This window comes from Oncorhynchus tshawytscha, linkage group LG03, assembly GCF_018296145.1.
Source record: "Oncorhynchus tshawytscha isolate Ot180627B linkage group LG03, Otsh_v2.0, whole genome shotgun sequence".
Lineage (NCBI taxonomy): Eukaryota > Metazoa > Chordata > Actinopteri > Salmoniformes > Salmonidae > Oncorhynchus > Oncorhynchus tshawytscha.
In genome coordinates this window covers 16,740,992-16,752,432 of record NC_056431.1, presented here as the reverse complement: position 1 = coordinate 16,752,432, position 11,441 = coordinate 16,740,992, and the positions used below count along the sequence as shown (strand labels likewise).

Here is an 11,441-nt window from a genome sequence, read left to right as displayed (position 1 = left end):
TATCTGTACTCCGTTCTTGTTTTTCAATATGATGGTGAATTGCAATGTCTTTTCCCCCATGCATTTAACTTTAATAAAGCTGAAGACAATATTTTTTATGGCGGTTGCTCATTGAGAAACAGAACCTAAACAGGTTCTACTTTTTTGAGCCTTTTTTTCACTTTAACAGGGTACTACAGTGCTATAAACAATACTCATGGAAGATACTTATTTAATCTGACATGACAAGAGACAATTAACTGAGTGAGTCAAACAGCATTCGATTAAAATTTTATAGCAAATCAAAAACACATGGCTACAGCGTACGCTTGACTAGCGAGACACATACTTGGTTGACAATCGAGGCCAAACAATGTTTTTTGGAAAATAGCATCCCAAAAGAGAACAGTAGGCTGTCCTATGTACACTAGCACAGTCTGTTTGCCCACTGGTCAACCAACCCATTCCTTTCCTCCTCCTCCCATCTTCACTCAGCTCCCTGTCCTCCTCCAGCCTGGTCATCACCTTTCTTCTTGATTCCAGACACAATGTCATCAATGCGGAGGAGCAAGATGGCCGTCTGAAAAGGCAAGAAGAGACCAAAATTACATTAGTGGGGTTCATGGACACCTTTTACTGTTTATTCAAATCATAAAACTAGACTAAATGTGCTCTGAGTTTCATTGCATTCACTTTGATGTGAAGAAGATAAGGCACTGGGAAGCACTCATCCTTTAGAGTAGTAGAAGTGAAAATGTTCTTGCATGGTGTCTGACTGCATTCACAACAGACAAGGTAACACAGAATTCATCCATGCCTTTAAAAAAAATATTGGAAACATTCAAGCATTTGTGGCAGATATATTTGACATGATCACTTTCAACAGCAGCCCATTGGCCCCCCTTACCTCCACAGCAGTCTTGTATGTCTGGGCCTTCACAGCCAGTGGCTCACAGATGCCTAGCTCCATCATGTCTGCCAAGGTGCCAGTCTCTCCGTTCACACCCCATGATGCACAGGCCTCCAGGGTGTGCTTGGCCTACAGAGGGTAAGATTAATACAATGATTCTGCTGTGCCCAACAAAATGACAAAGATGCACATTTTAGAGTAAACACACGCATACCCTGAGAGAGGTGAGCACGCGAATGGTGGAGGCTCCACAGTTTTGGATGAGTGTACGGGGGATAACCTCCAAGGCCTGGGCCACGGCACGGTAGGGCCACTGCTCCACCCCGGTCAGGGTCTTGGAACGCTCCATCAGCCTCTTGGACACAGCCATCTCCACCGCCCCGCCTCCAGGTAGTAGAGATGGGTCCAGAAGCACGTTACGACACACCTGCATGGCATCCTGCAAGTTACGCTCCACCTCCTGAGGGACAGAGAGAAACACAACACTTTGTTTGGATCCACAATGAAGCATTGCGAGTGATAGCACACCATGAGGATCATTCATTCTGTCTGGTTACGGTCTGCCTGACTATGAGCTGCTTCTGCCGTAACGGAGACCTCTTGCTATAGTCTTTGTGCATGAGGGGTAACTTGTTACGTACAGCCAGTATCTCTTTGCTGGCGCCTCTCAGCAGGATGGTGCAGGCTTTGGGGTCTTTGCACTCTGTGACGAAGGTGAAGTACTCGTCTCCAATCTTCTTGATCTCAAACAGGCCAGCGCCGGTTCCCACGTCCTCCTCACGCAGCTCGTCTGTACGGCTGGCGATGCGAGCCCCACATGCCCTGAGAAGGAGGATAATGATATCAGCGTTAATAGTCCGTTAACAGAATATATAGAAGGATTAATAGTCATCATATCTTTAGAATACTGTGTGGACTTGACCTTACCTTGAAATGCGGTTGTTGTCAGTCTTTCTGACACGGCGGATGGCTGTGATGTTGGCCTTCATCAGATAGTGCTGTGCCAGGTCTGGGGAGATGAGTGGAGAGATGAGTTTCTCTGGTCAGTGTAGGGGTAGCTTTGGAGGATTAAGAGCAGTTTGTAGAGAATTTTACATAGTGTGTGCGCGCGTAGTACCGGAGATGCCCTTCTCAGTGAAGATGAGGTCTGGCTTGAGGCGGATGATGTCTTCACAGATCGTCTGGATATACTCTTCCTCCATCTGAAGGATCCTGGAAAAGTCTTCCTCACGTGTGATCTCAATGTCAGTCTGCATAGGAACACAACATTTATTGGCTAGTACCTGCTACTGTTATGCTTATACTGCATGTGTGCATGACTGTACACGCGTTTTCAATACCTGGCTCTCGCCCTTCTTGTACTCCAGGGAGCAGTCCAGCAGGATGATGCGGGGGTTCTTGATCATTCTGCGCATTCGGGGGTGAGTGACGTCCTTGTTGACCATCACGCCTTTTAGCACACATGAGTCCTCAATGAAGCCACCAGGCACCTACAACCATAGCAAAACCACGAGGAATCAACCAACCTGGTGTCACGATCCCAATGACCACACCTTTGTCACTGATATCAATCTTGTAACTGCAAGACATTTAACATATACACGCAAATGTTAAAGCTCACCTTCTCCACTTTGGCGTACAGCTTAATGTTGATTTCCTTGCGTCCGTGCTCCTCCAACTCCACAGTGCGCACGGCGTCCAGGGCAATATTACACGCCATGGTAGACCAACGGCTCAAGGCCTTGGTGCAGATGGCAGAGTTGATGATCTTCAGCATCTGTGCCCTGTCATTCACATCCACCGGGGTGCTGGGAGGGAACAAAGACAGTCGGTCAATAGAACTGAGTGTAAAAGTTTATGAGGGAGAATTGTGTGTGTAAGTGAATGCAATTGAGTGTTCATCAGTAAGTGTGTAAGTGTATGCAATCTATACCTGATGTCTTTGAGCATGTCGAGCATGTCGTCCAGGGCGTGTCTGTAGGCACTAATGATGACTGTGGGGTGCATCTGCTGCTCCAAGAACTGCTCTGCTACAGACAGCATCTCTCCAGCTAGAGACAGACCAAAGATTGAAAAAGAATGTTAACCAAGAGCTGTTTTAAAATGTGCAAACAGTACGATGCTTAGAGGACGATTGATGAGGCATAAGAATCAACATGGGCCCTCTGAGTAGGAGTGCCACAACATCCAATCCTAAATAGCCTGAAGCTCAAAAGGGTACATTGACTATGTTGACTGGATCTCAGTCATTTCCATGTCAATCGAGTGAAATGAAATACTTCCACTACCAGGCCACTTACCAAGGATGATGACTGACGTGGTGCCGTCTCCCACCTCCTCATCCTGGGTGCGGCTGATCTCAATCATGGACTTGGCTGCCGGGTGCTGCACTTGGATCTGTGTTTGTTTACAGGAAAAGTAACTTGAACAGACCTGAATTTGTTTACATGCACTGATTTGGAAGATGGTGAAAGGGTGCTGATGGGAAATGTAGTGCAGTAACCTCACCTCTCGGAGGATGGCGTTGCCATCATTGGTCATGACAATGCCGCCCATGGGGTCTAGCAGCATCTGTTAATAGATGGGGAACGGTTAAGACAGATACTTCAATCCCAAAGTTACGCCAAAATAGAACTGTGCCAGGAATTGTGTCCTGGTACAAACCTTCATCATGGCTCTTGGTCCCAGGCATGTTCTGATGACATCTGCTATTGCCTGTAAAATTAGACTTCGTAAGGCTGCAGGAATTTCTCATGTTTCAGCAAACATCAGAAAGAAAATTATGGGGGAAGGGGAAGTCGGAGAGGTGCGTCATCTTTACCTTTGCGGCACCGATGTTCCCTTTCTGAACCTTGCGTCCAGACTCCCTTTTCATATTCTGGCCTGAAGAGAGAAGATAATTGAGGTGGTGACAGTCTCTTAACTTGGCCTAAGCTCAAAATTACTGACCATGATGCTGCGGTTTGTACAGTGCATTTGGCAACTTGACTGACAAATTGTAGGCCGATAAGTGTATAGTTAGAAGTAGAGGTCGACCAATTAATCGGAATGGCCGATTTCAAGTTTTCACAACAATCGGATATCGGTAATTTTGGACGCCGATGTTGCAGATTTTTTAATATTTTTTTTTTTTTACACCTTTATTTAACTTGTCAGTTAAGAACACATTCTTATTTTCAATGACGGCCTAGGAACGGTGGGTTATATTAACCAGGTGAAATTGTGTCACTTCTCTGGTGTTCATTGCACGCAGAGTCAGGGTATATGCAACAGTTTGGGCAGCCTGGCTCATTGCGAACTAATTGGCCAGAATTTTACGTAATTATGACATAACATTGAAGGTTGTGCAATGTAACAGGAATATTTAGACTGATGCATGCCACCCATTAGATAAAATACGGAACGGTTCCGTATTTCAATGAAAGAATAAATGTATTGTTTTCAAGATGATAGGTCATTAATATGGTCGAATCTGGAAACTAAGGCTCGCATTTCTGTGTGTTATATAATTAAGTCTGATTTGATAGAGCAGTCTGACTGACTCATTCAAACAGCACTTTCATGCGTTTTGTCAGCAGCTCTGCGGTTTATGACTTCAAGCCTATCAACTCCCGAGATTAGGCTGGTGTAACAATGTGATGTGAAATGGCTAGCTAGTTAGCGGGGTGCGCGCTAATAGCATTTCAAACGTCACTCGCTCTGAGACTTGTAGTTGTTCCCCTTGCTCTGCATGGGTAACGCTACTTTGAGGGTGGCTGTTATCGAGCCCAAGTAGGAGAGGTACGGAAGCTATACTGTTACACTGGCAATACTAAAGTGCCTACAAGAACATCCAATAGTCAAAGGTATATGAAATACAAATGGTATAGAGAGAAATAGTCCTATAATAACTAGAACCAGAACTTCTTACCTGGGAATATTGAAGACTCATGTTAAAAGGAACCACCAGCTTTCATATGTTCTGAGCAAGGAATTCAAACGTTAGCTTTCTTACATGGCACATATTGCACTTTTACTTTCTTCTCCAACACTTTGTTTTTGCATTATTTATACGAAATTGAATACGTTTCATTTATTTGAGGCTAAATGGATTTTTTTATTGATGTATTATATTAAGTTAAAATAAGTGTTCAGTATTGTTGTAATTGTCATTATTACAAATACATATATTTGTAACATATTTTAATCGGCAGATTAATCGGTATCGGCTTTTTTTGTCATCCAATAATCGGTATTCCACTTCTGAACTTACATTTGCAAGATTGGCAAAACGGTAGCTAACGATGGTGCAGACACAGACCCGAACCAGATACTGAGCCCATCCCCCCAAAACGAGGAGACACTAGAGAAATAGCGCACCTTTGATCTAGCTAGTAAGGCAGATAGCAAATTAGCATCCATTAAAAATTACCCGAAGGGTTTGTTAACTACGTTAGATGCTGTGCATACCATTACCAAATAGAACACTAGCAGAACAGCAGCCCTGTTTTTTCCCCAAATTGGATGAAAGTGTGTTGATTGTTCCGCTAACTACGCAGCATGACTGTCACAACTCGAGACATCACTGGCTAGCTAGGCCCGAACCCCGCGCATGAATAAAAATGCTCACAAATGTAGCAAAATACACTTAAAACACTTCTGTATTTAATTAATTGATAAATGTTGTAACTTTGCTTATCACTCACTCAACACGACGATTGGTCTTCCCATCATTTTGGCAGCGTGCGTTGATCAGCCGCCTACCAAGTTCTCTAAAGCAGCAAAGGAAAGGCTTATTTGTTTGTGGCTGGGCGGGTTGGGCAAGAAATGACCAATTAAGGACGAGGAAATTTTGATGAACAGCCGTACAACCCAATCTGCGTGTGACTACGAAAGAGGAAGTCGCCAGTGGGCGCTATCTTCAAGTTAATATTGTTTTCCTCGTATGATTACCCTATCAAATTAAATCCTATGTCGCCCTATCAAATCAAATCCTATGTCGCAGTACATATATGGACATTATATAGAAACCCAATAAATGACCAGCTCTGTGGTATCAATTATGTGCATGAAGGCTTAAAGCTACCTGTATCTTCAAACGTTTAGCTATATTTACTAGGCTTACCATTTAGTGCTCGTCACTATTACACGCGCATGTTTTGCATTTTGGGATATGTAGTCCAGAAAGAAACAAGCCCATTCTGTGACGTCTTTTTTATTTATCAAATAATACCCATGCATTGGACATTGCCTAATCTTCAAGTTGATAACTCTTTTCATGCAAGACATCTCAAATGATTTCAATAGTTAAATTTGATGTAAAACATGAATCTCAAGAGGTGCTAGCTGATGTAACTATACATTCTATGAAAAATAAATAATACCAATAAATATCACTAATTTGATAACAAATACAGAGATGTCTCTAATAAAACGTACTAATATGTGGATGATGTGCTATATTGTGTATGTAACACAAAACAAAATAGAGTGATATGGAGTGTATTATAGTAAGTAAATATCAAATGGAGTTCAATATGATAAATTCAGTACAATGAGGGGACATTTCAAACTTTAAGGTTGCCTCTCCTCCAGAAGAGCAGGTGAGATGCTTGGCATAAAAGTCCAACTGAAATCTAAGCCTGTCCATAGTGCTTCAGTAGTCTTCACCCTAAATCTGAATTTCCCAAACTCTGTTCCTTTTACCCCCTTTTTCTCCCTCATCGCTGCAACTCCCCAACGGGCTCGGGAAGCGAAGGTCGAATCATGCATCCTCCGAAACATGACCCACCAAAACACACTTCCTAACACCCGCCCGCTTAACCCGGAAGCCAGCCACACCAATGTGTCGGAGGAAACACCGTTCAACTGACAACTGCATTCAGCCTGCAGTCACCCGACCAGCCACAAGGAGTCGCTAGAGCACATTGAGCCAAGTAAAGCCCACCCCCCCCTTTCTTCTCTCTCTTCATTGCGCTCTCACAAGTCTTCTCTGGCATTGCCCAGGATAAGGGGATGTGTGGCCACCTCCTTCAGATAGTTGAGGAAATCATTCACCTCACTGCCACCCTATTGACATATACGGATGGTTAAAACCGTGAAGAAATGTATCAGAATATTGATTACAGAGCATTAAGTGTTATTTAATCCATGTCCTTTGGAGGAGGAAAAGTGGTGCTGTAGCCTAACCTCGTATTTCCGAGGCTGGTCCTTCTGTCCTGCTGGGACGAAGAAAATAGTGGGGAAACTGGGAAGAAGAAGAACAACAGATGAGATTAAAATAGCAGATTACAGAGTAGTAGACATAGACAATAGACAAAAAGTAGAGGCTCACCCCTGGACATCGTAGGTTGGAGGAACGTCGTTAGCAGTGGCATCCATCTTTGCTATAACAATGTGGGTGTTGGCGGACAACTGTAATGAAGAAGAAAAATCTAAATAATGAGCTTCTGGATGATGGTTTGTAACTTTCAAAACCAGCTAAGCAACACTTGCAGATGTGAACCTCACCTGTTCCCCAAGCTCTGTGTATTTGGGCTCCAGGCTTTTGCAGTGTCCACACCACGGTGCATAAAACTCAAGCAGCACATCCTTGGAAGGGTTGTTCACTAACTCCTCAAAGTTGTCCGCCACCACCACCTGCAGAGGCAAAAGGGATTTGTTTAAATATCTTCCTACCATATTTAAAAGCGACAAACGTTTGTTGGTTCTATTCCGCTCACCTTGACTGGGCCGTCGTTGTTTTCGGGAGCAGCCTCTGACTTGACCTGCCTCTTCAGTTTACCAGCAAAGTAGTCCTCCAAGAACCTCTCCAGGGATTTCCCGTCCCGTCTGCAATGGACGGACAGATGAGCAGTGTGACAGCTGGCCAGACTGCATAAGGGTCTGTGATGGTCATGTGTTATTTAACTCACGTGAACTCCTCCTGCATGCTGTACTTGTGGCCCTCCCGGTTCCTGATGGTGATGAGAGGCAGCTTTCCCCCGTCGGACGTCCCCAGGCCAAACTCCTCCTCCAGCTCTTCCTGGAACTCAGCCCTGTTGGCCACAGCGTAATTCAGCCCCTGAGACTGGAACTGAGTGGCCACTTTCATCACCCTAGGGAGAGAGAAGGGGTAGTGAAAGAGTGATGGAGAGAGAAAAGGAGAGAGGAAGGTATAAGGTAAGAGCAGTTTCTTCCCCCGTGCTGCAGGTCTCACCATCAGGTTCATAGGGACTGTGTGACTTTACACCATGCCATCATCATTCTGTAAAACCTATAACCGCACTATACTGCAATTGCACTTTGTACACCTCTGCACAACACTACATATACACACACATCACGGTAGCATCCATCCCTGTGCATAGATTGATAAATTCCTACTGTAAATTGTATATCGTTACTGTAAATCAGTGTATAATGTAGAGTTCTTTGCTTACTTATATTGTATGTAGACTTTGTGCAAATTCCTCTATCTGTATATTGTCTATAGATGGCAGCACCATTTCACTGAGTCAAATTCCAGGTATGTGTATATGTAATTGGCGAATAAAGGTGATTCTGAAAGGAGAGCAGCTCTCACCTGTTCCTCCAGTAGTTGGTGCCCTTGATGTTGCGGAGGTAATCCACGTCGTAGTAGGCCACCAGCAAGTCCCGTCCCCTCATGTTCTCTCTGTTCTCAGCAGTCAGATGGGGGCACAGCCCAAACACATTATCTCTGATGAATTGACGGAGAGAGGCGATCGAGACAGCCTCATCAGACTTGACCAAGCTGTCCTCAAACTTGCTGTTGAGTCGCGGGGGCCGAAAGAGCACCACCGTGCTGGTTAAGAGAGACACGAGGATTGTGACATCATTATAAGGTACTACTACTTGGCAATAATCTATGATGTCATATCCAACTAATGTGCCCTCATAGTCTAGTGACCAGAGGGCTGAAGGTTCAGAACCCAGGTGGGATTATATGTAAGGGGAACTACAGCACATACTCTGATTCCACGCCGTGTTTGAGGCCCAGGCTCAGGTCTGCAGTGTGGGCAAAGCGGTGGCTGTCTCTCATGGCACTAGACGCCTTCAGAAACTCAGCCATCTGAGAGCTGTCAGCACTTGAGAAAAAACCTAACAGCAGGGAGGGAGAATATAAGTCACTCAAATAGTTCATAAAAAATAGACCTTTTTAAAATAAAATATTTGCATACAGTTTTTTGTATTTCAATAGACTAAAGGATCTCTACTTTGCTGTGATTAATAAAGTGAACTCACCAACCACACTGGCTTCAAAATGGTTGACGAATGCATCTAGGTCTCTCTCATTGTGCAGAGGAACGGAACTGGGACCTGCCTGTTTTTTCATGTAGCTCACAATGCCATCTATGGGAACATGGGACAACATTAGATGAGTCATACATACACTAAACCACAAAACAGAACAGCAATGATTTTAAAGTAGCCACCTGCACTTCTGGGTCCATCATAAGCAGCAAAGTCCTCTCCATTGCGGAAAATTTTGAGTGTGGGGTACCCATTGACCCCAAAACGTCCACACGTCTCAGAGTTCACTGTGCAGTCTACCTGGGGAAAATGACAGAAACCATTTATCAATATACCGTTAAATAGCAGTGCATTCAGAGTGGCGGTATCCAGAAGCAGCCCTGATGTTAAAGCTACTGTGGGAACAAAGATAAAAGAGAAGTGACACAGCTACCATGTACAGTTGATCCCCAAATTTTAAAGCAATACCAATCCTGGGGAACAAAAACTGGTAAAAAAAAAAAAAAGTGTAAAAGGTACACATTTTGAACAAATGGATTTTAACTAATCTGGATGCAAGGAAATACAATGCATCCTTTGGGGTATCATGTGTAGACAAACTAGTATACTCACTTTAGCTAAAGACACTGTCCCTTTTAGTTTTGTTGCTGCAGTTTCATATTCTGGGGCTAGTTGCTGGCAGTGACCACACCTGAAAGAGAGATGAGATGGAGGCGCCATACAAAGAAAAGGAAGAGAATGATAAAATGTCACATGGGAAAAACGTTAGAGGCAATAGTGTGACAGCTGAGCTATCAGGTGGCTCAGAAAAATGTATAAGAGAGACCTAGCCTAGTTATAGTCCACTACTCAAATATGTCAGAGCAGAATACACTGACTCAAGTCATGACTCCAATTATAGCTAACTAGATCCAATTATAGCTAACGTGATTTAGTGTCAGTTCACTCTCAGAAGTGAACTGGTAGTGTAATAGCTAACACGATATATCTAGCTAGAATTAGTATGCACTGTTTATGGCGAAAATAATAATCTAACACTGTTACAGTTTGAATTGAGCAGACACATTGAGTCAAGATAGCGAGCTAGAGAGTAAGACAGTTTAATCGGCTAACGTTAGCTGCAGTTCTAAATGCAAATAGTTCATCTACAACAGTGTGCGGTATAATACATATTAAAATTAGGAATGAATTTGTATTTACTATACATGTTTAGATGGTCGTCTTTCCTTGTATGCTAACGAATTAGCTACAACGCTAGCTATAACACTGCTTACCAAGGCGCGAAGAACTCCACCAACACAGTCTCGTACTCTGCTACCGTGTCATCGAAATCAGAATCCCCGAGCTCGAGCACGTCGCTGGCGGCTACAAAGACGTTCTGCTGAGCCACCGCAAAAAGCAAGAACATGCGAAATGGACCCAACGTACCCATCGCAGCAGAATTAAGTGCTCCCAACAGCGATATACTATAGCTGATATCCTCTGCTTTTCACTACCTCTCACTGCTCTGCATTCAAGTTCACTGCCGGGTGGGAGTGTGTAGTAGAGCTGTGACGTAATCAAGAACATCTGTGTGTGTCTAGATGTGCGCCTTGGAGATTGCACTCTTATAACATTTCTCATAAACGAAAGGGAATTCATCAAAAAGGCAAACGGATAAATTACGTTTATTTTGTATAAAATATATAACTCTTGTACAGGTATTATTACCGTTCATATTTCCCATATTGTGCCAAACATGCACAACTCGGAGAACTGGAAAAAAAGTATACAAAACATTTTTCAACACTGATACCGATACCGATTATTGGAGGACCAAAAAGCCAATACCGATTAATCGGACGATTTTAAAAAATGTATTTGTAATAATGACAATTACAACAATACTGAATGAACACTTATTTTAACTTAATATAATACATCAATAAAATCAATTTAGCCTCAAATAATGAAACATGTTCAATTTGGTTTAAATAATGCAAAAACAAAGTGTTGGAGAAGAAAGTAAAAGTGCAATATGTGCCATGTAAGAAAGCTAACGTTTCAGTTCCTTGCCCAGAACATGAGAACATGTGAAAGCTGGTGGTTCCTTTTAACATGAGTCTTCAATATTACCAGGTAAGAAGTTTTAGCTTGTAGTTATTATAGGAATTATAGGACTATTTCCCTCTATACCATTTGTATTTCATTAACATTTGACTATTGAATGTTCTTATAGGCACTTTAGTATTGCCAGTGTAACAGTATAGCTTCCGTCCCTCTCCTCGCTCCTCCCTGAGCACGAACCAGCAACACAACGAACAGCCACCATCGAGATTGG

At 43.2% G+C, this 11,441-nt stretch overlaps 2 protein-coding genes and 1 non-coding gene across 4 annotated transcripts; all 3 read right to left on the bottom strand.

The window, feature by feature from the left end:
• Positions 1-254: 254 nt before the first annotated feature.
• LOC112228747 (T-complex protein 1 subunit gamma) lies at positions 255-5,701 on the bottom strand. 2 transcript variants are annotated; one of them, XM_024394359.2, is made up of 15 exons: positions 5,575-5,676; positions 4,800-4,850; positions 3,711-3,772; positions 3,554-3,604; positions 3,398-3,460; positions 3,190-3,286; positions 2,823-2,940; positions 2,511-2,697; positions 2,230-2,379; positions 2,007-2,139; positions 1,817-1,898; positions 1,531-1,711; positions 1,104-1,349; positions 887-1,018; positions 255-559 (listed from the first exon to the last, which is right to left on the bottom strand). In XM_024394359.2, exons 3-15 carry the CDS (start codon positions 3,762-3,764, stop codon positions 467-469), a joined length of 1,587 nt encoding a protein of 528 aa, XP_024250127.1. In that variant the 5' UTR covers positions 3,765-3,772; positions 4,800-4,850; positions 5,575-5,676; the 3' UTR covers positions 255-466. The 2 variants fall into 2 exon arrangements, with proteins under 2 accessions (XP_024250127.1, XP_024250117.1); XM_024394349.2 differs by lacking the exon at positions 4,800-4,850 and having other exon boundaries at positions 5,575-5,701.
• Positions 661-796, bottom strand: LOC112246330. Its single transcript, XR_002952906.1, has one exon. It is a non-coding gene; the product is annotated as a small nucleolar RNA SNORA15 (small nucleolar RNA).
• A 366-nt stretch (positions 5,702-6,067) lies between the features above and the next one.
• pdia7 (protein disulfide isomerase family A, member 7) lies at positions 6,068-10,704 on the bottom strand. Its single transcript, XM_024394335.2, has 12 exons — positions 10,396-10,704; positions 9,734-9,812; positions 9,304-9,421; positions 9,113-9,220; positions 8,839-8,968; positions 8,433-8,672; positions 7,783-7,965; positions 7,591-7,699; positions 7,379-7,507; positions 7,203-7,282; positions 7,058-7,115; positions 6,068-6,937 (listed from the first exon to the last, which is right to left on the bottom strand). The coding sequence occupies exons 1-12, from the start codon at positions 10,551-10,553 to the stop codon at positions 6,848-6,850; spliced, it is 1,482 nt and encodes a 493-aa protein (XP_024250103.1). The 5' UTR covers positions 10,554-10,704; the 3' UTR covers positions 6,068-6,847.
• Positions 10,705-11,441: the final 737 nt, after the last annotated feature.